This window comes from Vombatus ursinus, unplaced genomic scaffold (genome assembly GCF_900497805.2).
Source record: "Vombatus ursinus unplaced genomic scaffold, bare-nosed wombat genome assembly UNPS02014817.1, whole genome shotgun sequence".
Lineage (NCBI taxonomy): Eukaryota > Metazoa > Chordata > Mammalia > Diprotodontia > Vombatidae > Vombatus > Vombatus ursinus.
Genome location: NW_020954595.1, coordinates 5,749,438 through 5,777,258, shown reverse-complemented (window position 1 = coordinate 5,777,258; position 27,821 = coordinate 5,749,438). Strand labels below are relative to the sequence as shown.

Below are 27,821 nucleotides of genomic sequence, written 5' to 3'. Positions count from 1 at the left end.
GAACTGTTGGTCCAAGGAGTCCCATAATGGAGTCCCACAATTCCCATGCCTTGCCCACAGTGCCCACAGTAGTGCAGAAGAGGGCTGAAAAGATTCAGATGTGCACATATTATTGAATCTAAGCCACTTCCAGAATTCCATCTATCTATCTGACCACAAGCACTTCTGAAGAGCCTATTATGTCCTGGAGACACAAAGACAAACATAAATAGTGCCTATCTTCAAGAAATTTACATTCTACAGGGGCAGGAGATACAAACCAATAAGTGAACAAACATCAGTGAAGTACCTACGCTATGCCAAGCGCAACACTGGGCACTGGAGATACAAAGACAAGTCAGCCCAGTCTTCTGCTGGAAACGCTGTCTGATCTGGGCTGGTCGGATTCCCGTGGAGGAGGAAGTTGAGGAAAAGAAAGCTCGAGTGTTTGGCTGGGTGAACACAGGTCCCAAGGGACTTCCGGGGCTCCTGCTACTTTGAGTAGATCGGGAAAAAAAATCGCTGGTGGAATTCCAGCAAAATGGCCGTGTGAGAGATTGTGTCTGATTCCATTTCCCCCTAATTATCTCAAAACAGTAAGAAGCACACCAAACAAAGTCATAAAAATAACCCCAAAAGGGTAAATCAAAGTGCTATGCATAAAGCCATCAGTACAGACTAAAAAGAAGGGATGACGCCATGTCTACGCACACTGCCCTGTACTAAGGTTGACTGGACACTGCTCTGGGCACTGCATACAATATGGCGGCACCTGTCACGACTCAAGAAACAGGAGGCTTCTAAGTCTATCAGAAAGGGACAGCAGTCTGCCACCTCAGCCTCTTGCCAGCCTGCCCTACCATCGTCTCTTAGAGTCTTGTCTTCATCTACACTTCTATGCCAGGATGGAGATCCAAGATTGATCCAGCCCCAGGGATGTAGGCAAGGACAGTAAGCCTTATAGAACAAAAGGGTCACATCAGCAAGTTCTGCTCCAGCGCCAGCAGGAACAGAGATGAACCATGGTCTGGCAAGAAGGTTAACTCCCAGTAAAGAGGGTGATGCCAAAGGTCGCCCTTAAGTCAAACTCCCCTAAAAAACTCACTAGTAAAGATGGGAAAGAGTGCCTATTCAATAGGATAGATAAATGATGGATAAAACTAAAAAGAAACACCTGGATGCTCTTTTATCCAATCCAGGATTGCACACAAAGCCGGCCAGAAGCCTGTTCAGGCTCTAGGGGAGGGCAGGCCCACTGGGGCCTGGAGCCAGCGGGATGTGGGACCCCCGCCTGTAGAAGGCACAGCAGGAGACAAACTGGTAAAAGCGCTCCTGGTAAGGGACTGCCCAAGTAGATGAGAAGGGGGCAGAGGTGCCTAGGTATCTGGCATCCGGGGGCCCTCCCAGAGGCCTGGCATCAGGGCAATCTACAAACTCATCAGCCATACCTTAGGATCAATCGTGTGAATAATGATAACTAGCATCTAAACAGAGCTTCTAGGGTTTGAAAAGTACATTACATACGTTATTTCATTTGATTCTCACAACCACCCTGTGAGACGGGTGACATTACTATCCCCATTTTACTGATGAGAAAACTGAGGTTGAGGAAGGCTAAGTGATTTTCCCACGGTCACACAGCTAGTGTCTGGGGCAAGATTTGAACTCAGATCATCCTGACCCAAGTCCATCATGCTATCCAGCACACCGCCTAACTGCCTCAAGGAGATGGAGACAAGGCAGAGATGCCCAGGGGCCCTCTCAGAGGCCTTGAAAGTAGTGCGAACTCCAATACTTAGCGCCCATAAAAAGAACCAAGGAGACAGAGGCAAAGCAGAGTGTCCAGGAGGGTATCCGAGTGGCCTGAAGCCAGTGTGATCTTGGATAAGTCTGGGCCACAGCATAAGACAAAGCAAACTCCACATTGGTGACTGCACAAGGAGGAGATGAGGCTGAAGCCAGAGCCCACATTAGGCCGCCTGGAGATCCGTAAGAGAAACCCAAGCTTCGAACTCTGAAGATGAGGGCAGCTCCCAACAAGGACCATAAGCTGGGCCTCCTGGGTAAGAAAGCGGCTTGGCCCAAAGACTAAGAGGGGTTGGAAAAAAATAGGAAAGAAAGGCTGTAAGCCTGGGCTGCACCTTCCACAAGGTTGTAATCCAAGAGGCCAAACAACGAAAGAAGAAGGTTAAGCATCAAAAAAGCTGAGTGAGAACCTTGACGTGAGCTCACCTCTCAGTTAGCTCATCGAAGCATCAAGAAATGGCCTTTTTGAAAAGACTAAAAGAGGAAAAAAGTAAGAAATTATCACAAAGAAGCATTCTTGGCCAGGGGCTGGGGAAGGGAGGGGAGATCAGCAGAGAAACTAAGGAAATGAGCAAACAAAAGCACCTAATACAACAAAGAAATGGTTAAGGGTAAGAAAACCACAGGATAAAACCTCAAGGGAAGAGAGTAATTTTGTAGTAACTACAACCAGAATTCCCTCTACACTTCCCCCCCCCCCAAAAAAGCATAGAATGACCATAAGAATCTAAGGGAGAGTTGGATGGCCTCAGAAAATAACTGAAAGAAAAGCTAAGGAATAAAATTAGAGCTCTGAATGAAAAACTAAAAACTGATGGCTTGAGACAAAAAATAAAAAACTTTAACAACAAACTTGTGTTTTTCAAGAGCTGCAAAATTTTGTTTTGGTTTTTTAGCGGGCGGAGGGTCTTGAAGAGGGAAATGTAAAGAGCATTGTCATGAACTTAATTTCCCTCAAAGATTGGAAGCAAGAGAATCTTGCTCAAAAAAGGAAATCTCTGGACTACATCTCCCAGAAAACTACGTACGACCCTGCAGTGTGATGGCGTCACTTAACTCAGACTCTGGCTGAGTGAGGAGGCTCTGTAGCCTGGGACATTTAAAGAGCACTGTGAAAGTCTTTTCTGAGACTGTTTCAGGCATCAGAGACATGGGCAAAAGAGGACAAGAAAACAGGAAAAAAAACTAATGGTTCCTTGAACTCTAAATCCAAATGATAACTGTGAGAGCTTCAACAGGAAGGAGTGTTCACCCATCACCAAGGAGGCAGTGCTTCCTAGCTTTAAGGTGTTTGGCTTGTTTCTTTTTTCTTTTTTTTTTTTTTGTTTTTCTTTTCTTTTTTTTTTTTAAGCAATCGGGGTTAAGTGACTCGCCTGGGGTCACATAGCTAGTAAGTGTCTGAGGCCACATTTGAACTCAGGTCTCCCTGACTCCAGGACCAGTGCTCTATCCACTAGGCCACCCAGCTGCCCCTAAAGTGTTTGTTTCATTTTTTTCTTTGTATCTTCAGCGCCTAGCACAACGTAGGTAATAAATAGATGCTTGTGGAATTTAATTTATATGCTGAAATTAAAGGGGAAACATAGTAGAGTTACTTTGGCTTTCCAAAGGCAAAAGCAGATGGGGCTGGAGCAGGGAGGGAGTAGACCTAAACCCTTAGGCACTATTGGGATGTCACTGGGACAGATGATAAATGCCAGAAGACCTTCAAGGACATGGTCAGCTACCTCATGACTGCACTGCCAATGTTGGCTTTTGCAGATTCAAGCAAAATTTTTGTGCTTCACACTGACACCAATAGTTTATATACCAGAAAAGTAAGAGTCATCAGAAACCTATTGCATTTTCCAATCAGGGACTCACAGACAGCAAGGCTTATATGATCATATCCAAAAATCAAAGTTCTTGGTTTTGAAGAGAGAGGGTCTATGAGTGTGTGTTTGGAACTAGATTTCAGTGTTTGAACAGATGAGAATCCATTCATATATTGGGACAAGTGCTAAATCAGATGCTGCCTAACAAAGTTAGTGCAGAAGATACAAAACCTTAACCAAGTAATGAACTACTTGAACACTAGAACGGAGCAAACAAAACCCAATGATTCCAGGAAACAACAAGAAATATTAGGAAAATGAAAGTGAAAGGATTTTAAAAGTTTAAGAAAATATAAAGTATCTGCTATGGAAAACAGCTAAAAATAGTCAAGAATAATTTAAGAATCATGGGTTTACTGAAAACTATGACCAAACAAAAATTCTAGGTATCATATTTCAAGAAATCACAAAACCGCCCAAATCTATCAGACACTTAGGGAAAAGTAAAAATTGAAAGAATCCAGCAGCCATGTCCTGAAACAAATCCCAATTAAAAAGAAGCAGAAGTGTCATAGCTAAAATCCAGAACATATATTTCAGTGAAAAAACTACTACAAGAAACTAAAAATAAAGAGTTCAAGCATCAAAGAACCATAGTCAGGATCATACGAGACTATGTTGTAACTATATAACAGAGAGAAGATCTTGAAATACAATATTCCAAAGGCAAAAGATGAAGGCTTACAACCACGAATAACTTATTCTGCAAGATTGAATATAACCCTAAAAGGGCAAGGGGGATGGACCCTTTGATTAAAAAAAAAAAAGGAACAGAGATGAGTAGAAACCCTGGAACACAAGCACAGGAGTCATGAGAAAGCTAGAAAGATAAATACATTCAAGCAATTGGAAGGGACTAAACAGTGATGAAGAGCTTATAGTCTAATAGGGGGAGAAGAATTGTGTCCTTTTAGAAACACATTATCTTTAAATGTCACAGAGAGAGTTAACAAAGACAGACACAGTGTTTGAAAATGGTTCTGCTCTATTTTCATATTTGCTTTATGAGAGAAAAGAAAAGGGGGAAAGGAATACATTCAGGAAAAAATGAGCAGAAACTTACTTTTTCTCATAATTGGGCTGTTAAAGAAGAGTATACAAACATGGAGAGAACGATGTGGAAAGCAGGTATCTCATGAGCTGCGTTCTTTGCTGAACTGGCCAAAGGAAGGTTGAACACATACACACATACATACATGCATACATGCATACATATGGAGAATTTAGTACACAAATAATTAAAACAACAGGGAAACAGGGATGTGGGAGGAGCACAAAGAGGGAATATAAAGCTGGAGAGGGAAAACATACTTCAACTTTGTAATGTGATTTATAAAAGGGGGAATTAAAAGGAAATAAAACATAAGGACCAGTAATAGGGTCCAGATGAGGAGAAGAAAACAGGGCCCAGGGAGTGGGGGCAGACCACTTTTTACTAGTGTGGATCAATCACAGTCCTTCTCCTTCTTCAATTCCTTTGTAAAGAAGTTCTAAAAATCAAAAAATAGATGGTTTGGACCCTAGAGACTCAAACTACATCCCCAAAAGACAACCGAGTATTGAGAGGGTGGCCTAAGTTGGAATTACCAAATAGACCACTATCATCAACACGTAGTGACCCATCAGCACAAAGGACGAGAAAGCAGTTGATGCTGGCCAGGGCATATCGCTCCGTGGCCATGAAAACCCTCGATGATGGTTTTGGACATCTGAGTCAAAAGAGGACTTTGGTGTTGGTACAAAACGGATTCTGCTGGCCCAAGATGGATGGAGATATATGTAGGATGTAGTTTTTTTTTTTTAATGTGTTCAAAGGAAAATTAATCTTCCTTGTACTGCTTATCTGGAGAATATAAGAACTAGCCAGTCTTTGGAGTTTGTGCGTATAGACATTTAATCTTTGAAAAGAGGTAGGTAGAACATGAGCAACATTCTGGTGGTGGTAAACCATCTTTGTCACTATACACTGAAACCAGGAATCTTCTATAGTTGCCATCATGTTGTAGGAAAGTATTCTCAGGGTGTGGTTTCCCTGCCAGGATCCATTCTGAGCAAGTCAAGACTTTGAAAGCAAGTTTGTCAAGGAGATGTTAGAGAGATCAGTTAACAGAGGCTAGTGCTTAGCTACAGCCTCAGCTGAGAAATGCTCAAAGGGGAAGAAGTAAGAATCTGATGCTTGAGTTCATTGTCAGTAAATTTAGGACGAAGATAGTATCCTGCTAAGGAATCTTGCCATCCAGAGAAAACATAAACTACTGAACTGGCCTACAGCCACCCTATGCCAAATGCTGATAAATATACTATCTACAAAATAGCTCCACAGCACAGTGACAGCCCTGTAATAATAATACACTGCAACTACCTGTTGTCCATATGAGAGCTAGTTTGATTATCTAGCAGACAAGAATGACGGAGGGGATACCATGGGCCTTTGAGATGGGCCTATCCAGCAGCTGCAGATCAACACTTGAAGCCAGATGATAACACATAGGGAGAGAACTCTTGGGGCCAGTTAAAGAAAAAAATGGCATGTTAATAACCTCTTGAGAGTTTGGGAAACCTGCCAAGATTAAGGAGGATCTCTGTCCAACCATGAAGGAAAGGCTGAATCCAAGGGCTCCCGTTTTCCTGCCCAATTTTCCCCCTGAGGAGGCCCCAAGGAGTGATGTATTGGGCCCAACAGCCTAAATCATCCAGGAGGTCAGAACTGAGACTGTACTGCCAGCAAGTGTGAGAATAAGGGTGCAGAATACATAGCAGCATGTGTGCACGCACACATGTGTATGTACACATACACACACACCCTTAAAAAGGAAAAGGAAGCTTTACTCAAGATATTCATAGTTTCATGTACAATCCTCTTTCTCTGTTCTACTTTGTAAATAGAAATGTTCGCTTTATTTGGCATTCAGATTGAAATAGAAAATATTTTTTAAAGGAAGCAGGTCACCAGAGCAGTACCAGGACTCCAAGGTGAGGGTTTAGGATGACTTAAGATGCTACAGGAATAAGAAGAAAGATAACATTCACTGATGGAACACATGTAATAGCATACCTCCGTATTTGGTATACACTGTGTACCTTTGTAACATGAGCAATATAGATTTCTTTGTGTGCCTGGTGTGTGGTATGAAACGAATGTAGATTCCATGCATGGTACGCCTATATACATTTTGGATGATCCCTTGGGAGTATGCTACAAGCTAACTGATACACATCAGTGAGGTGTGTATGAAGATTCACATGTGATTGGCAGGCACTACAGATTTCGTTCTTTAACTGTACAGAATGTATTCACGGACTTCAGTTCTCACAGTGTTTGGAAGCTTCCATCATTGGGGGAAATTCTTTGGATTGTATTTCCTAGAAGACTGTGTGTGAGACTGCAGCATGGAGATATCGCTCAACACTGATTCTAACAGAATGAAAGGTTGAAAAAGCTTTGTGAGTTTTGCATGGGAGGGAGAAGCAAGCAGCAATGCAAACAGAAGCAGGAGAAAGGGGAGCTGCATAGAAAGAAAAGAAGCAGTGTGGGCGAGGCTAGGACAGCCACAACCCAAGCATCCATCGGGGCCTTGAGGATGTTTGCAACAGTTCTGACGAAAGACTTCAGTTGGCACCTGGCCCTGAAAAGTCAGTACTCTCTAGCCCTGATAACTACGAGATTGAAGGGGAAGCTAATTAAGCTGAGCGATTTGGGACCCGAAGCTTCAACACCTATGTCTCGAGGTTAGTCTGTGTTCCTCTCCCTGGAGGGAGATAGATACAAAGGCATTGAATATGGAATTGACTAGAACAAGCGTGGAGCCATTTGTGTAAGATTGTAGCTGCTTTGCAGCCTATATGATTGGTCTATTGCATACAAGTCTAAGAGATGTCATACAGACCTACCCTTGATCTCTGTTTTTGGTCGATAGTATGAATTTTTACCATGGGATGTTGGTCCACGCATATCCTCACGTAACCTGGGATCTCTTTTGCTATATGCAATAAAACAGATGTGTACAATAACTATCCAAAAGCCTATGCACGTACTTACACGCACCAGCTGTGACTTGCAGGGACTGTAAATTGTTAAACTGGGGATACAATGTAGCAGACATGAAACTGAGGGGAGGACTGAGAAGAGACTCACTTTCCATGTTGCCATGGGTTCAAGGTGTGGATTAGAAGAGAGCAGAGATTGCAGGGTGCCAGAAGAAAGAAGGTGCAGAGAGAAGGAGCATCCAAGCTTATGGCAGCAAGCAGAAGCAGCATCGGCGGCAGAAGCAGTAGAGGCAGAAGCAGTAGAGGCAGAAGCAGTAGCAGCGGCAGAAGCAACAGCGGCGGCGGCGGTAGCAGCGACGGCAATAGCAGTAGCAGCGGCAGAAGCAACAGCGGCGGCGGCGTCAGGAGCTGGACTGAAGCTGTGACAGATGCAGAATTAGCAGACAGAGGCCGGAGCGAGCGAGCAGAAGCCGCGTGGGGATCCAGACAGGAGACGGGACACAGACGCCGTCTTCGCTGAAGTTCGACAGCTCCATTCACACTATTGAGACTTTCCCTATTGGCGTTATGAGTTTGTTTATGAGCGGACGGTTCGGCTGACCCCTTTAGGAAGGAAGGAGAGTGGCCTTATTACCTCGCTACTAGATGCCAAGGGGACTTCCCTTTCGGCTTGAAATAAGTGCATTTTATATTCCAAATGCCTCTTCGTAGCTTTGGTCGCCAGCGTGTGAGCTTACTCAAATACCACTTAAGGGAAAGCCAGGAATATACAAAATTCAGATATTCACAGGAAGAAAGAGACAGAAGGACAAGACACCATTTGGGTAAAGGCAAAACACAAGACACAGCGAAGTTATCAGAGAGAAGTTTCCCAAAAGCATACCTGTTTTGTATAAGTCCACCTGAGCATTCAGGTTGCCACTGGTTATCTAATGGAATATGAGTTATACACAACACGTGCAGATATTCCTGGCATGCCTCTGTTTGACCATGGAAGGAATGGCAGCGGGGTCACCATGACACCGAGCCCTCGATGGAGTCACATCATGGTAATGCCAGGAGGGTCTCCACCAAGAAAAGACGGGATGGAGAGGGTGCTCCCTTTTGTATATCCACTGTGTCAGCAGCTCCTTTGCTTGAGCAGTCCATTAGGGGACCCTTCATCGTCTCAAACTTCAAGCCCTTTACCTACCCCCCCCCAAGTCACATGAGGCCGGAGGCCAGCCCCAAAGCTCCCTCACAGTCAGTCCGGAGCAAGTAGGGGATATTTGGACATGCTCTGTACAGCCTACATTACTTGAACAATTGGGGCATTGTTAACTATGGACACTGGTTAATCCACTTTTATAGGAAATACACAAACCGATGTCTCATATGTTCACTAGCTGCAGAATTTTCCCTTCTATGGATTGAAATGTTTCACTAAAGGATTATTAACACAAGAATCCTTTGGTTGGTACCTGAATCTTTGAATTCCTGCTAAAGGCATAATACCAATCTGTTCATCTTAGAAAACCATAACCTCAAAGCTGTACAGGCTCGTGGAGGGTCATCTACTCTCTTCGCCATCTTTGGGTAGGACCCCACTTACACTCCAGTAGACAATCTCAGGCTATCTTAGTTCTATGGAACATCTGTGTGTGGAGTGTCTCTCCATCCCACCCCACCCCACCCCCAATAGAATCTCAGCTCTCTGAGAACAGGGACAGTCTCATTTTCATCTTTTGGAGCCCCAGCACCCAGCACAGTGGATGACATGGCAGAGGTGAAGAACAAACACTGGTCGAATGACTGAACTTTTGTGAATGGGAAATGTGGGTGCGGAGTGGGAGGTAAAGGGAAACACGACAGAGCGGCGACTTCCTGAATGACAAGAAAATATAAAAGCACAATGAGCATGTAATGTGTTTAATGGTTCTGACGATTATGAAATGGGATGTTTTGGACATGCCATGTTCCATTCCCCATTTAGCTATTCAACAGAACTCGGGCAAACCCACCAATCACCACAAACGTAACACAGGACAGGCTAGTCATCTGCTGGGGGAGCCAAGCCAATTGGGCTTTCCCTCTCTCTTTAGACTGAAAAATCAAGCACATTTTAACAGAACAATCATCACAAGATCAAGCACGTTTTCTATTTCAGAGGATATTATCCAGAAACTTCTAGAAACAGCCAGCAAGCACTTCAACTGAAACCATGTCTAAACAGGAAAAAAAAAATGAAAATAAGCTGAATGACAAAGGTAATTCGGGCCAAAACCAGGTGGTTTTTAACCAAAATTAGCCAGGATGGATTTTTTTTTCTGATCATGCATACCTGCATAATTACTCCCCTTTTATTTCAGTTTACCTGTAGAAACACAGTTTGAGTCTTAAGTGGGGGGGGGGGAGAAGCAGCAGCTGGCACCCTTTACCTAATGGCATTTATACAAGCAACACTAGAATTCACTATCCCATGAAGGCTCTGAGAGCCTAAAAAGCCACAATTAACTTTCAATGTATGTCAGTAGTTTTCTCAACCGGTCAGTAGTTACTGTGATTTTTCAGCCTATGGGCAGCTCATGTCAGCAGGTGTCACTCATCCTCCTTGTCTGGGCTCTCTCGCAAGTGCTCGGTGGAGTAAAAACAGAGGGGTCGAGAATGCCAAGCTGGATATCAAAGAAGCGAGTAGAGAATGTGACGCTGTAGTTCTTGGTGTAGGTTTCCTGGACTGGGTAACAATCCTTGACTGTATAGACGCCAACCCATGTTTCATCTGTAAGAGGGAAGGAAATATAAACATGAGCTCATGTCTTTGATATTTTTAAGAGATAACAGGGGAAAGAGTATTGGCAAGAAAGCAGAAAGTATTGTCATTTCCCTGAATTATACTGTGGTGTGTGGGTATAGGGAATAACACATGAAGGGTAAGTCAACAAAGGAGGCAGACAAATGAACCCAGATAAATGAGCAAGGGCAATGGAGGGAATTTTGAGATGGAAATTGATTTTTAAAAAGAGGATTCTTCTATATAGACAGCTGAAGTCTGAGGGAGAATTTGAAGGAAGTTCATGAAGATATAGGCAAAACATGATTGTGTTCACCAAATCCCATTTAGTCTCTGCTCTCGGGGAGATTCTATTTTATGGAAAAGGGGTGAAACACAACATAAGTATATACAAAATACAAACTTAGTAAATACAGGGCATTTCAAAAATCTTGGTGCAACTCTAAGCTATCAAAGCTTTCTAAGATTTTCAGGACGCGCAGTAAAGACAATTTGGGAGAGAGCTGCTAGTAGCAGGTGGGAGTGGGGCAGATATTTGGAGAAGCCTCATGTTAAAGGTAGAAAAACCTGAGTTCAAATCCATACTACTCCAAGAAGAGTCCATCTGACGGAAAAGCGAAAAAGTGCACAAGGTTACCCAGCAGGGAGTCAGCACTGGCCTTATTGCTCTTCCTTACCCATGATGTCCTATATACCATCTCCAAGTCCCTCATGCCTGGAATGAATTACTTCACCTTTGCCTCTTAGAAGTCTTCATTTCCTTCAAAACTCAGCCCTGATACCACCTCCAAGTAGTAGCAGTAGTAGTGGTAGTGGTGGTGGTGGTGTTAGTACTACTAGTAGTAATAGTAGGGGGTTTGTTTGGGTTGGTTTTTTTTTTTTGAGGCAATTAGGGTTAAGTGACTGGCCCAGGGTCACACAGCTAGCAAGTGTCAAGTGTCTACGGCTGGATTTGAACTTGGGTCTCCTGACTTCAAGGCCAATGCTCTATTCACTGTGCCACCTAGATGTTCCATTTCTTTTTAACAAACTGTATAAATCTTACTATGGTGTCATCCCCTCTCAAACATCCCCTCAAATGGAGCCCTCAAAGTTAAAGGGAATCTCACCCAAAAGCAAGATGACAAACATCCATGGAGAGTCATAGTGTTAGAGGCTTCTCTCTTACCTCTGTGCTGCCCACCCAACCCCCAGGGAGTTGTAGTAGTACTAGTAGTACTAGTAATAGTACACCAGAAACCAAAATTCTCATAGGAAAAGACTAAAAACTTCTGAGTACAAACTATGTAGTCTATAAAATTGTGTGTGTGTGTGTGTGTTTTGCCACATAGTAGGCACTTAGTGATTGTTTCTTGACTGATTACAAGGGGATATGAACTCATTTCCTTAGAGCAGGAAGAAGAAAATCAGAGAGAAAGTCAGAGATCATGTCTGGGTACCCTCAAGCTTTAAATGTGGCTATGTGTAATTAAATGGCATGGGAAAAAACAAGCATGAGGGTCTCTCCAAAGCCTACCTAACTCACAATGCCTCTGAGGTCAAGCCCAAAAGTTACTATTCTCATGACTCCACCATTTTCACAAGAAAAATATATTTTGCAGTTTCAACACTGGATGCCTGAACATGCCTTCCAAACTGGCATCACCCAGTCCATCAGCCCTTGCCTGGAAGCATTCAGAGCAGAAGGTAGCCCGGGGGAGAGCCCTGCTCCCCCAGGCCCCACCAATGACCCTTTCAATCTACCCTCCCTAAAATGAAATCCAAACAGCACCTTCCTCTCCTGTCCCTTCCTCCAGTCCTTAAGGAAAAAGCCTTCCCTCCATCAAGCCAAGAGAAAGGGATTGCACAAGGGTGTAACTTGCAGAGGCAATGAGGCCCACTTTCCCATTTTAATTATTTTAATGTACATATTACTAACGGTCTAAAAATCTGCTCTTTACTCTCCCCAACTCACAAGTATTTATTTTGCAATAAGTCAAGTCCATTTGTCCTGGCTGGTTGGCACAATCCTTTGCACGGAGGGAGGCCCTTGTTAAATGTTGGCTCAGCCTAGTTTCCCACCTGGCCTCATTCAACCCTTTTGGAATCACCACCAGGAATGGTGAGAGGCAGGTGGCTACATCTTGATGCTGTGAGCTGAATGCCGACCCCTTTGGGGTTTCTAAGCAGGAAACTTAATGTAGAGAGCCTTCAAAATTCCCTAAGAATCACCTTCCTTGGAAAATTTACAACCAGGGCTTTGCCAGGTTTATTGGAACAGTGCCTAATGCCCCAGTGTCTGTCCTGGCCTTGGTGTGAAATCAGCAGAACCAGGGCCCAAAAGGTGTCCACTTACATTTCCGGGCTGGCTTCCTGTCTGACCACTCCTGTACCATTATCTGGTCCTGAGGGCCCCCGATGTAATACTGGTCTTCATAAGTCGAGTTCTGGGGGATATCCAAAGGATCCCATTGGTCAGTCAAGGCAATCTTGGAGCACAGCTTGGTGGCCTGGTCAATCTGAAACATCACTGCGTCTTGATAGAGGAAAATATATTCAAAGAACCTGAAAAATAGGCCAAAAAAAAAGAGGACCAAGGTTTTTGACTTATGTTTAAAACCGAAAGACCTTTGACATCAAAGGGATTTTGAAAGAGGAAAGAAATTGGATAATTTCACCCTACCAAGGTAGTTTCTGCCTCCCCCCACCCCCAATCATTCACTCAACCAACAAGAATTTATTAAATATTTTCTATGTGTCAGTCACTGCATGAGGCAGTGGGGATACAAGGATAAACTTGAAACCATCCCTGTTGCCAATGAGCTTCCATTCTCACCTCTTCTCTCTGAGCCTCAGTTCTCCCATCTGTAAAATGAGGGGGTTGGAGAAATTATAGAAATACATAAGACAGTAGTGCAGCTGTGCCTTAGGCACATCATGAGTTACAGAACTTTTATGAGTCTAAGCCCCACAGCAAAATACAGTGGAAATTTGGCTTCAGAAGATCTGAGTTCAAATCCTGGTTTCACCCTTCACTCCCTGTGGGACCCGGGGTAAATCGCCGTGTCTCTCTGGACCTCAGTTTCTCAGCTGTAAAATGTAGATGTTGGACTCGATGACCTCAAAAGCCCCTTCAAGATCTCAATCTGTGATCCCATGATTTATTACATGATTCTTGTAGGGAAAGGGATCCTAAGTTCCAGCCCCTGTCACAGAAGCTGGCACACAATAAATGCTCATTGAATGAGTGAATGAATAAATGGCGGCTAAAACAAAATCAGTCAACACATCATCTGTGTTTGTCAATATGTACAATATTCCCCATCCATAGTTGTACACCGCTGCAAAGGAGGGAGGGAGCTGCATTTTCTCAATTCTTTTCCAGAGCCCCCAGACAACCCTCTAAAATGATGACATTGTACAACTGGCATCAACTTCCATTGGTAAAGGGAATTTCCTGGCTGGGAACTCCTTACACCAGCAATCACAAGTATAGACCCTCCCCCAAAAAACAGACAGAGAGCTCACATCCATTTAAGAAATGTTTTTACTTAAACAGAAATATACACTGAGGGGCAGGAGTGGGAAGTTTGTAACACAGCAAGGCATTATCTGCCATTAACAACTTATGGTGAATGTTTTTCTCAAGATAGCCACTGCACTTCTCACCATCTCCCCAAGTAAACTGTTCCCTTGTGAATGGCTATCTGCTACAGGATGTCAGTTAACAGTCTTCTGTTCTCAAACTACTGATCTCCAAAGATAGAACTTGCAATAAAATAGCAGCCACACTAAAAATGTATTTATTTTTACAGGAAAGGTTTAAAGGATATTATTAAGAAAAAGGTATGGCTAAAAAAGAAAAAAAAACAACCCACGTGTGGCATATTTATTTTTCACTCAAAGACAGTAATTCCAAAAGATGAGACCTATAAATAATGTTGGTCTAAAATGAGAGCCTGGCACTTTCGTGCGTGGGAAAAGGTTACTTTAGACTGTCTTGGGCAGATCAAAAGTGCCTAACAGAGGCTCGTGGAAACACTACTGCAAACGATGCTGACCAATAGGAAAAACATGAAGCCACAACAGACTTTCTTTGTGAGTCTTTCTATCCTGGGCGTAGTCTGGCGGCTCCTTCATATGCACTATTGGATAAAGCTCAGCAGCCAGACGTTCTGTTTCCAAAGTACGACTCTTCCCTCCTCTTTATCACGCTGGACGCTCCATTTCCTGACTCAGCACTTCCGTGCCTAGAATGCCCACCCGCACACCACTTCTGCCTCTCGTAATCCCGTATTTCCTCCAAAACTCCACATCTATATAAAGCCTTTTCTAATTGCTACCCCATATATAATATATGTGTACCATGTTTTGATCTATTTTTTGTGGTTTATACGTACATGTTGTTTCTTCCCCCAATATGGAAATTCTTTGAATACAGGGACTATGCCTGAGACATTGGATGCGGCACTGTCTTGAAAATAAAACAGTGTCAGGAGAGAAACTAAGGACTAAAGGGGGGGGTGGTGTTATACTGGAAGAAAAAAGAGGATCACAGAAAGGAGAGGACTTTTGCTTGGGGTGGATGAGATGATGACAACTTATCAAAGTGAGGAGAAACTGTCAAATTCTTATTTGACTTCTGTTTTCCCACGAGAGACTGACCTTTACACTGGAAACAAGAGAACGCAAATGACTAATAGGGAGTTGATACTCAAAATAAATGAGGCAGAAAACAGAGAACACAGCTAAGTGTCCTTGATAGATTAACTGCATACTCAGGTTCTGAAAGAAACGGCAGATGTGACCCCTGAGCCATTGTCCCTGATGCGTGAAGGATCTAGGAAAATGGGACGAGGACCATGAGCTTGGAGAAGGGCAAATGGTGCCCCAATTGTCAAAAAGAAAAAAAAAAAAGGGAAAAGAACAGAATCTGCAAACTACAGGCAATTAGCTTGATTTACGTTGCTAGGAAAACTCTAGACTGAATCATTAAAGAGATGATTGGTAGATATCCATAAAGGGAAGCGGTGATTCCAAAGGGCCAGCCTGGCTTCAACACGACAAGGCCATGTCAGACTAACCTCATGATGACCTAACTAACAGGTGAGTAGAATGTTGTGGGTATGGATTAACTAGAGTTTAGCAAAGATTTTGATCAAGTATCTCATACTATTTCTGTGCAGAAAACAGAGAAAGATGGATTCGATAACAGAATCAGATGGAGTGGCAATCTGTTGGCTAGCTAGAGTCCAAGAGTACTCATTAATAGATCACTGTCCACATGAATATTCCAAGGGTCTGTGCTCAACCCTGTGCTGGTTAGCATTTTTATGAATGCTCTGTATGAATGCTCATCATACTGCCTGATGGCACCCATCTGGGGGGCTGCCTAACCCTACATGACAGAGGCAAGATCAAAAAGACTGGCCTGAATCTAATAACTTGATCTTCAATAGCGATAAATGTACAGTCTTGGGTATAAAAAAAAATCAACTTTGCAAGTATAAGATGGAAGGAGCATAATGATAAAGGAGTTGTTTTGGAAAAAAAAATCAGGGCATTAAAGTGGATTCCAAGCTTGATATGAGTTAGCGATGAGGAAGCAGCCAAGAGAGCTAATGCAAACATGGGATGCATTAAGACAGAAACCATTTCCAAGAATTGGGAAATGATAGTTCCAACTGTATTCTTCCCCTATAATAAAATATAAACTCTTCTTTTGGCCTTTTAAAGCCCTTCATAACCTCTTCCCAAGCTATCTCTCCAGTCTCATGAGACATGACTTCTTCCCCATATTCTATGATTCCCAACCAAAAGCCCGGCTCTGGGGCTTTGCATAGTGTTTCTCTCATGCCTGGAATGAACTCCTCTCTCACCTGGACCACAGAGACCCCCTCTCTTTCTTCAAGATGAAGCAAAAGCACCACCATGTACATCAAGACTCGTCTGATGCCCCCCAACTACATTTTATTTCATGACTGTTTCTGTGTTTTCTCTGGATTTGCTTATTTGTATACATGTTGCCTCAGTATAAAATATGAGTTCCTTGAGAGTAGCTGAATAATTTATTATATTGGTATCCCCAGAACCTACCACAGTGCCTGGCACATAGTAGGCACTTAATGAATACTTATTGATTGCTTAAAGATGTCCATGATCGCCCCCAAGACATAAGTAACTGAGGGGGTAATTTATTTCATCAGGGTGCATGCCTCTCTTCTTCATATAAAGCTAACCCAGTCCTTCAAAACAGAACAACTCAGAAGACAGGGGTCCAGAAGAAATATGACTCTGATTGCAAAAGAGCTTTGGCTCTTGTGGGAGAATCTGGATGGTTTTACTTGTCTAAAATGAAACCCAATAGATTAGTAATGCCTGGCTCCAATGTCTGGTCAGCCCCTACCCTGGGACGCTCAAAGGAAGCCTTGAGCCGGGGCCATATGCCCCTTGTGGTGCACTTGAAGCTGGGGTTACACCCTGGAGTCAGCATGAGGAATGAAGGAAAAAGAAATCTTCAGAATAACGGTCTGAGGCCCAGAGACATTCTCTGCGTCCATGTCAGATCTGACAACATAGATGCCTTCCTGTTGGACCCCATGCCTAACAACCCAAATCCAAATGATGATTCCAAGGTCAATTCTGAGATCTCTGAAATAACCAGCCTCTTCAACTGTTACTGAGTTCAAAAGATAAAGTAACGGCCAAGAATTCTGAGAGCACTGTCCAAAGATATGTTTGGATATGCAGAACACTGGCAAGGAGGACTGGGGAGCGGACGTTTGTTTCAGTCTAAAAACACCCTCCCAAATCCTAGTCCTGAGGTCTCACCATGACGTTGCCCATGCCCTGTGCCCCATACAAACTGGATGACCCAGACTTCCCCGACCACAGCTCGCACCCCCAGCTCTGCTCCTTGGCTCATTTGCTTCCTTAAGCCTAGAATGCCTTCCCCCAACTCCATCTCCACCTGATGGAATTCTGCTGAGTTCAATACCATCCTCCTCTTATTTTCCCATCTGGAAAGCCTGGTGGAAAAGAATGGGGGGAGTCAGGAAGACCATAGTTCAAATCCCAACTCTGATATTTAATAGCTTGATGAGTCAATCAACCAGAAGCATTTATTAAGAACCTACTATGTGTAAGGCACTTTCCCAGGTGCTTAACTTTCTGAAACTCAGTTTCCCCATCTGGAAGATAAGCATGATACCTAAAGAACCTACCTGATATGATTGCTGTGATTCTCCATTGAGATGTGTGTAAAGCACTTTGAATACCTTGAAGGGCTATAGGAGTATTAATTCTGTCATTTGTAGCTTCTTTCCCTTTTTCTGACCTTGAAGAGCTCTTTGTCTGCCCCTCCCTTGTGCTCTTATCAACGTCTACTTTGATCAGACCAGTTCAATTCAACAAATGTTAGTAATTTGTGACTTGTCTTAGCTCTCCCATTAAAGGGTAAATTGGATCAAGGCAAGGAATTTGTTGTGTATACAGCTTTAAGAAAGCACTGAACTTGGGGTAGCTAGGTGGCACAGTGGATAGAACACTGGCCCTGAAGTCAGGAGGACCTGAGTTCAAATCGGGCCTCAGACCAAACACTTGACACTTACTAGCTGTGTGACCCTGGACAAGTCACTTAACCCCAACTGCCCTTAAAAAAAAAAAAAGCACTGAACTTAGAGGGAAGAGATTCAGATCAGCTTCCACCCTTAGATATGTGGGCCTAGGAAGTCACTATACCTCTTAGAGACTAAGTTTCCTGATGTAGAAAATGGGGACAGCAACACTAGGAGTACATGATGCTGATGTTCCAATGAGATAATGTGCACCAAGCACCTTGCAAAGCTTAAAAAATTCTCCAATCCTGTCACTATGATTTGGCCTCTTCCCCAGGGTGCAACAAGGTCCTCTGCAGGCACAGTATAAGCATTTGGAGTTGAAATGACTTAAATAAAAGCTCGTCTGCATCCCCGTATGATCTGTGAGCTATTTTCAAGGGATTACACTGGTTAAAAAATACATAAAAATACAAGATTTCTCTTGATAAAGTTGATCATAGGGTTAGTGCGAATGACTCCACTTACCAGTCCACTTAAGCTGCATGACTTAAAAAAAAAAAAAATCAAACTCTTAATAAGCATTAATTGGCAGGAAGGTGGTTCGAAACTTGGGGTCCAAAAGTCCTGAGTTCAAATCCTGCCTCAGAGACTTACTAGGGGTGTCCTCCTAAGCATACAACTGTGCCTCAGTTTCTTCATATATAAAATGGGAATGATAATAGCATACCTCAGAGACTTGTTGTGAGGATTAAATTAGTCAACCTATGTAAGATACTTTGAAAACCGTAAAGTGCTCCATAAATACTGGCTGTTGTTGTTAGTATTATCATCCTCATCATCATCATCCTCATTATTATTATACCAATGGTGGCTAATTGCATATTCAGTCACTCAAATGGAGTCATAATCTTCTCCATTTGGAAATTCCCACTGATGATACAAATCAAACCCACCCACTTTGCTGCCCAACCTGTGGGACCCTCATCCATGTGCTCCCAAAAGTTCAACACATACAGATTCATACACTATGCACACTTTCTCTGAACATATCCAAGATATGAGTCAATAAATTTCATTTAAAATTATTACTAAACCACTGAGCCACATTCTCTTATATCTATACACTATAGTAAGTCAGAAGCTGAATGTATTAACTGTCAACCCACATGTCTTTGTCCCATACATCCAACTAAGTTCCCTGGAAGCCTACAAGAATTCATATATGACCAGTCCATAAATGTCAAACAGTTTGGACAACATGCTTCACCCTGAGGGAGAGACATGGATAGGAGGCAGCATGGATGAGGCCAAAGAAATCACCTCACCTACTACTTCCCTTCAGATGCATGGTTGATTGAGAAAGACCAGGACCCTGAGCCCAAGGGTCCTAGGAACAGCAAACCATCTCCCCCTCCCTTGCCCTACCCATGCCAGGCCAGCATGCTTACTCCACACAACCATCATTGTGAGGAACAACATTTGCACAGAAATGGACCCACTATCTCCATTACCGCCAGCACCAACCTCTGGTCAACTGCCACTGGGCAGGCTAGGAATAGTGGCACCCACTAGACTATCCTACAGCCATCACCTATTCAAACAATCCCTATGGAGATGCCACCTGCCAAATACCCCTGGAGATACTGTAGCCCCCACAGCTCTTGAAGATCCAGAAAGAAAGTACCGACTATCAAAATCCTAGACAGCATCAGATGGTTCTTCATCAGAGATGGATGTTGGCTTATCAGTGGAAATGACAATTACCTTAACATCTACCTTGACATTGCTCCCTAACAACCAAGGGACCTTTCTCTCAGACTTGCAGCTGAAACCTTCCATTGTCAGTCTCCCTCATTAGAATGTAAGCACAGGTCTTGGCACACAGTAAGTGCTTAATAAATACTTTTTTTTTCATCCAGTCAAGGAACTAACTGAAACTTTTCCTCTCCATGCTCCTTGTTTCACATGTTTAAGTTAAAATAAGAGGCCCGGAAGAGCAGAGAACCCCAAAACAAAAGGAGCACCCGCTATCTAAGACCTCTACTCCCCCTCTAGTGGGCGGCATTATCTTGAAGCCTTACAAAGTGATTTAATATTTTCCATCTCAGAGAACACAGAGCCAGGAAAGGCTTGATCATTCCATAACAACAATTGGTGGTATTTTTCCAAACCATTTACAGGATCAACATTAAGCTAAAAAAAAAAAACTGAGCCAGCTTGCAAATGTACTTTTCAATTCACTCTCAAGAACAAAGAGGCAACTTGGTAGCTTCTTCAAACAGCAACTGGGGGCTTCATGCTGTCTCTGAGCAGCTCAATAGCAGCTTTTTGTTTTGTTTTCATTAGGGTCACCAACTCTTGCATCTATTCGCCATGAAGCTTTTATACACCATGCATCCCCGACCAGTCACAGTTTGGACTCCAAAGCACAAAGCTTTCCAGACCTTGCATATGGGGCAGCACATTTTCAAAGCCCTTTGGAGGCTCAAGTGAAGTCCTTCTATGCATTTTCTCTCCAATTTGCCTCTCCATGAATTCTCTAGTCCTCCTGGTTTGTCCCTAGCTATGAGAAGGAGTGTAGGGGGCTACATGTGCAAAAGAAGGCATACATTTTCAGATGTGACTGGTGTACTGCTTTGTTTTGCATAAATAAGCTCTTTTGTTACAAGGGAGGGCTCCGTTATTTAAGGGGCACAGCGAGTGACAATTGCGGTTTTTTTTTAAGTATTAAGGGAATATTTTTCAAAAGAACCCTGGCCTTAGATTTAGAACAGCCCAGGGTTCTGACACTCAATTGCCCAGTAACCATCAAGAAGCTACTATTATGATACAGTAGAAAGGGCACTGGTGCTGGAGACAAGGCACACAAGAGCATATCCTGCCTCTGATACCTACTACCTGGTAACACCAAGCAAGTCAATTTGCCTAAGGAGGCCTCAGTTTTCTCTGTGTAAAATGGTGCCTTGCTCTCAAGGACCTTACATTCAATCAGAGACAACATATGCCTAAAAGTATATGCAAAATATGTACAAAATTAGTGCCATGGGGCTGGACCTGCCAGAGCCTGAACCCCCAGGCACAGGCTTCAAGAAGCCAGGGACACGCCCTGCCCCATCAAAGAAGGAAGCCAGGAGGGTTATCCCTTATGTCAACCAGGAATCAAAGGAAGCTTGGACACATGAGGGCTCTACTCCTCTCAGCATGCGGCTGAGAATCAAAATCAGATCCAGGAAATGGGTGCCTCGATCAGAAAGAAGGCGACATGGGGAAGTAAAGAGGATCTGGAAATAGGATACCCGGTTGGAACCCAGGCTCTACCTTACTTCCTGGGTGACCCTGGGCAAGTCTCTTCATTTCTGGGGCCTCACCTACCTCACCTACAAAGCAAAAGGGTTAGATTAAATGGCCCTGGACATCCCTTTCAGCTCTAAATCTATGATAGTACAGGTTCTTTCATCCCATATAAAAGAAGTGGGATATTCAATACTAAACAGCCAGAGTACAGTATATTCCATTCTGAGAAACTGGATGTAGACCCCACTGGGACTTTCGAGAACAAGAAAGCTCACAGGAACCCGAAAGCTCAGTTTTCTGTTTGTTTGGTTGTTTGTTTTATTTTTTATTTTTGTTTCTTTTTAATTCATGCTGCACCATCATAGGAGGCCAATCACCTACTGGTTTCCTGGAGGGTTGTTTTGTTTTGTTTTGTTTTGTTTTTCCCTTTTGGTTAGGTTACCACTGAATACCCAGGATTATTCACCAAAGAACTGGGGTCTTTTCTGGAAGAGACAGGATTAATCCAGGCAATCTCACTCTACCACCACTTCCCACAGTCAGCTTCAGCTCCCAGTGTGGACAATGCTGAGAACTACATTGAAAAGTGGTTTGTCTGCATCTAAGTAATTGCTATAATCTTGTTAGAATGGAAATATTTTATTGACCTCCCCCTTTGGACACAAACCAGCACTCATTGAGCCTCAGGGCCTGAAGATGTCAAACATCGAAATTCACAGATTGTTTTTCAGTGCTGACTATGCCTTCTTCATCATGTCTCTGATACTCAAATTGAAAAATGCTGAGGTCTGATTTCACATCTATAATTGATAACATATTGTTTGCCTTCTCATCAGATGGGGAGAGGGCCAGAGGGAGGGAGAGAATTTGGAACTCAACAATTAACAAAGAACATTTGTAAAATTTTCTAAATTAAAAAATAAAGTATGCTGAGGCTCTCCCCAGCACCACTTTACAAATCTTTTTGTTTTTAGGGAGGTCAGATTCGCAATCTATTCAGGAAATGGCTGCATCTGCTGGCCATTTCTCTTCCCAGAGGGTGGGGGTCAGAGGGTTTAATTCTGCTGGCTAGCACAGCCTGAGGCTGGAGAGGCCATTTCCAGGGTCGGGGGCAAGAAGTACTACCCAACACATATTAGGAAATACAGTCAACATGGCACTTGGTTTTGCTGACCCCGCCCCCCCCCCAACCCACTTTCTTAGTTTCAAGGGAAGACTTGGTGGGCAGGGGGCAGGAATTTTTTAAAACGCATCAATTAAAAAATCTAAAATCTGAAAAAAAGAATAATTGTCATTTATGTAGTTCTTTAAAGTTCACAATGTTGTACCAAGCATATCATCTCTCTCATTTGAATTTCACAACTACCTGAGGGCTATTACTGGCCCCCATTTTACAGATGGGAGGCAGCATGTCAGAGGATTGGACATGGAGCCTGGAAAGATAATTTGAAACCTCCCTCAGACATTTATCAGCTATGTGAACCTGGGCAAGTGACTTAACCTCTCCAAGGCTCAGTCTTCTCATCTGTAGAATGGGAATAATAATCACTTCTACATCATGAGGTCTTTGTGAAGACCCAATTAGATAACATAGTTAAAGAGTTATATAAATATTAGCTATTATTACAGATGAGGAAACTGAGGCTCTGAAAGGTTAGGTCACTTTCCCAAGGTCCCAAAGCTAGTGAATGTCAGAAGCCAGTTTTGAACCCAGGTCTTCCTGACTCCACATCTAGCATACCATACACCACATCCCCTTGCCTCTCAAGATTATCTCCTTCTCATGTTATCTCCTCCACATTATCTCCTTCTCCAAAGTCCTTCAAAAACTCATTTCTTCCTACCATATCATCTAACCTCCTCTCCCTGACCTTCAAGGCTTATAGTGGCTCTCTGTTTCCTGCTCCACTCAACTCAGACTTTTCCTGGCATTTTAATCCCTCTATCACTGTCCCCTCTCACTCTCTCCAATTTAAATTCTTTTGATCCCTAACCACCAAACTTTGGCTCTGGTCCAGGTAACTTGCTGACAGGCTCAAGTATTTTGGGGGAATCAAATTAGATGAAATTCAATAAGGATAAATGTAAAGTCTTACATTTGGGTCCAAAAACAATTTCACAAGAAAGGGATGGGAAGGCCTGGTTAGACAGTATTGGGTCTGGGAAAGACCTGAGGAGTTTAGTGAACTGCAAACTCTACATGAGTCAGCAGGGTGATGCCTCAATGTCCAAAAAGATGATGCAAGCTTGGGCTGCTAATGCAAGAGACTCCTAGTTTTCACAGAGAAGGAGGAGCAGTGCCTCTGGACACTGCTGTGATCAGACCTCCTCTGAGTAATGTGTTCAGCCCTGCTGATAAGGTGATAAGTAGAAGACCCTTTCCAGGGGAGAGTGGCTCAGGTGGTGAATTGCCTCATCAAATGGGGGCGAGTAGAAGGAACCGAAGATGTTTAATCTGGAGAAGGCTGGGCATATCAGATGGATAGATCTTTTCAAGTACTTAATGTAAAGGAAGAACTAGCTTTGTTCTGCCTTGTTTCGCCCAGAGGGCAAAGCTAGAAGCAATGGTGGAAAGTTGTTCAGGTACCAATTTAGGGTAGAGGGAAAGAAAAGCTCCCTAACAAGAGACACCCAAAAATGGAGTGGGTAGAATCCCGCCTTCTCACTCCTTGGAAGTCTGATAGATCGAGGCTCAATAACCATTTGTTAGAGAAGGGTTTCCTATCAGATATGAGGTATATGACTGCCGAGGGCCCTCCCAGCTCTAAGAATTCTGGATTCTGTAAACCAAGGCTCACTATACCACCCTTCTTACTAGTCCCTGGCCAGGGTCATTGTCTGGGCTCTCCTCTTTTTAGTCTAGAAAGATCTGATCTCTCCTTTCCCAAAAATGCCTTCAAGGTCCACTCAAAGGAAGGGCTGGATCTGGAGTCTAAGAACCTGAGTTCAAGGGTCATGAGCAGCTGCTAATCTATGGGAGAGAGGGCTAAACTTAGATTCAGGAAGATGTGGGTTCAAATCCTGCCTCAGGCACTAGCTGTGAGGCCCTGGGCAAGGCTCTTAATCTCTCAGGATTCAGTTTCTGAATGTGTAAAATGTGAATGTTCTTAACATCTATTGTTGCGAGAAATCAAATGAGGTAATATGTCAAGGCGTGAAGGGGAAATAAATGTCAGCTCTGATTAACTTCTCTGGGCTTCCTGCAAAATGGTGGGTTTGGAATCCATGTCAACTCGAAACCCGGGATCTCCCTTTTTCCAAGGTCCCTCCCTCACCAACCCTCCACCACCCAGCATTACCTTATCAACGATGGCGCCTTTTGTAAACGGTGCTTTGCAATGCTTCTTCCATTCCTTTGTCTCCCCTAGCAGATGGCTTCTGCTCCCTAATTATTCCTGTGTCCCCTCTGCCCCACCCCGACCCCCACCGCTCTACAGGTCTCCCCCGGGCAGGAACAGAGGACTCGAATGCACTTCGATTGACTGGCCTTTCATCTGGACGTTTTTCTGCCCTGGGGATGGAGCATCTGAAGCCTGGCCTTGTGCCAGGCTGCGGCAAAGCCCGCCTAATGCCTCACCACCTGAAGCCATCCCAGGAAAATTTCCAAGAGGCCTCCCCCGGGATATAAATAGAAGAACCAAGGGCAGCCTGGTAAAGGCAGGGATTTAGGAAGCGCTGGCTGCTTTAAAGGAAACACACCATCGCCCCAGTTTTACAGAGGCAAGATGCCAGGCGAGGGAAGGGGGCGGGGTGGTCCGCAAAGGCTAGAATTCTCTCCCTAGCAACCCTTGCAGACACACTGAGCTTCCACTGCAGAGGGAGGGGCGGGCGCCCCGCCCACTCGGGCAGATGTTGCAGGCGGACAAAAAGAGGACAAAGCTTGTCGCCAGAGAAAACCTGAGTCACCACGAGCCGCAACATGGGGGCAGGGTGTTGGGGGGTTAGGGGTAGGAGGGGAGAATGAGTGGGACTGGTGAAAGACAGGTCCCACCCCAACCAAATACATTCCTGCGCAATTCCATTCGATTCTCTTCTCTTCCCCTGCCCCGCCCTCCCCAAATCATCTCCCTGAATGTCAAAGAGAAGGCGAGCCTGGTCCTTTCCCAGTGGGATCTGAAGTGGAAAGGAGAAGGTATCCCCTACACCACCCCCCAGTCCCGCTCCCCGAAAAGAAAAACCACCTACAGGCAAGGAAGCCAGCCCAGATGCGGGGGTCCTCCCCCCCTCCCACAACCCCACGCCCTGAGCCTTCCCACTTCCCACTCCGGTCTCCCGCCTCCGCAATGCACCCCAACTCCCGAAGTACACTCGTAATGCGACCCCCACCTCCTGCCCGGATCTGGAAGTCCTACTTCCCCCTTCAGCCCCTCCGAACCCCAAAGCGCTATCCCGCACACCCCGCAGGGCGCCCCTCCCCCACTCCCAATGAGCCCCACCCCGCCTCACTGCAGTGCTACCCCCCCTTTCCTGCCTTGCGCAGTACATTACCCTGCCTTGCCGCAGTGCGCCCCCCGCCTCCCCGCCTTGCCGCAGTGCGACCCCCGCCTCCCCGCTTTGCCGCAGTACGCTCCCCCGCCTCCCCGCTTTGCCGCAGTGCGCCCCTCCCCCACCGCCTCTCCTTACAGCAGTGCGCCCCTCCTCCACCTCCTCTCTTTGACGCATTGCGCCCCTACCCCCCCCTTCTCTAGGCTGCGCACCGCAGTGAGCCCCACCTCCCCGCCTTGCTGCAGTGAGTCCCCCCAATGAGCCCCCACACACCCTCAACGCACCCCGCCCTGCCGCAATGCGCCCCTCGCCCCTTCTCTGTGCCGCGCCCCCCACTGAGCCCCTTCCCAAACCGCAGTGCACCCCTCCTCTCCCCGCTTTGCCTCAGTGCTCCCCCCTCCTTCTCTCCTTGCTGCGCCCTTCAATGAGCCCCCTCTCACACTGCAGTGCACCCCCATCCTCCTTGCCTAGCCATAGCGCACCCCGAGCCTTGCCGCAGTGAGCCTCCGCCTCACCGCAGCATCCCACTTCGGTTTCCCCCACCGCTTAAGCTTTCCCTCACTGCACCCCAATCCCCCCATTCCCCTTCCTGAGACCCTGGCACTTACTTCTTGCAAGGGATGAGAGCCTTCCTCTCCTCCAGAAGGCGGACGCGCTGCTGGAGGGCATCGTAGGAGAGCAGGGCACGGGTGTTGCGGCCGCTGCTGTGGTCGTAGCGCACCTGACGTCCTTCCCACTGCTGCGGAGCTTGGCATGGCTGCCCCGGATCCCCGACAGCCAGCTCCCGGCTGCAGAGGCTACCCAGGAGCCAAACCACTAGGAGCGCGGCGCGCATCCCTCTCTGTGCTGCAGGGGACAGCGCAGGTGGATAGGCGCGGGCTAGGGAGCAAAGCCGCAAAGGACGGGGCAGGACAGGGTCGGGCTGGGCAGCGCAGGGCAGGACAGGGTAAGGAAGCGCAGGAAAGGGCAGTGGCTCTCTCTCTCCGCCGTCCCCTCCCTCCCCTAGCCCTTCGGTGCACTTGCCGGGGGAGGGAGGGACGGAGGTCCAGTCGTGTCGGGAGAGAGCCGCGACCTCGGCTCCGGCTTCCCCGTGCGCAGGGAGTGGCTGGGGCACACTGCGGCGGGGAGCTCGCAGCTAGCTCCCTCCCGCTCCGGCTCCGGCTGAGACTGCGGCTTCCTTCCCCCCGCCGACTCTCTGCTGCCAACAGGAAATGCAGAGGCAAACGTGCCCGTCACAGCCCAATGGGCATCCGCAGAGTGGACGTGCGGGCGGGGGGAGGAGGGAGAACTCGGGCAAATGCGGGAGGACTGCAACCCTAGTCGGGCGGGGCTGCGGCGGTAAATGCTGGAGGGAGAACCAGCTGCTGAGAGCTGCCACTCAGTTACCTGCTACCCCCTCCCCCCCAAAAAAACCAAGGGGCATCTTAGCATCCCTACGGACACAAGGTGGGGAACCAGGCCAAGCACGGAGGGAGAGAATTCGCCCTTAGCTTCACTTTAGGATGAGCTGGTAGTGACCTTAGTGATTCTCTGCCTCAGACCCCTCATTTTTCAGACCAAGAAACCGAGGGTTTCAGGGAAAGGCAACTTACACCGAGGTTGGAACCGATAGAGCATGGACTTGACCCAGGGTCCTGTGTCTTCCCCGGGGAAAAGTCTTGACCGTGAAGGCAGGCGAGATCTGAGTTTGAATCTTGGGTCTGACTCTTACTAGCTGCATCGCTTAATTTACCCAAGACTCAGTTCCCATAGTTTGCTTTTCACAACTTAAAGAACACTATATAAATGTGAGTTGGTGTCACCCTATGGATTAAACTAACATTTGTTAAGCTCCTACTGTGTGTCAGGCATTGTGCTAGGTCCTGCCTAGAAAGACAAAAATTAAACTGTTCCTGGCCCCGAAGAGTTTAGTTTTGGGGATGAAGGCTGTTTGAAGCAGGGTCTTTTCACTTTCTCAATCAGATCAAACCATCATATCCACACATTTATAAAAACTACATCAGGCTCCTTCAATTTACTCCCGTGTCACCTTAGGCAAATCATTTGCCCTCTCTGGGCCTCAGTTTCCCCATCTGTACAATGAAAGGA

General features: G+C 45.3%; 1 protein-coding gene across 1 annotated transcript; it reads right to left on the bottom strand.

Moving 5' to 3' along the window:
- Positions 1-9,538: 9,538 nt before the first annotated feature.
- On the bottom strand, positions 9,539-26,897 carry EPDR1 (ependymin related 1). Its single transcript, XM_027835873.1, has 3 exons — positions 26,342-26,897; positions 12,752-12,960; positions 9,539-10,404 (listed from the first exon to the last, which is right to left on the bottom strand). Exons 1-3 carry the CDS (start codon positions 26,566-26,568, stop codon positions 10,214-10,216), a joined length of 627 nt encoding a protein of 208 aa, XP_027691674.1. The 5' UTR covers positions 26,569-26,897; the 3' UTR covers positions 9,539-10,213.
- Between the last annotated feature and the right edge of the window lie 924 nt (positions 26,898-27,821).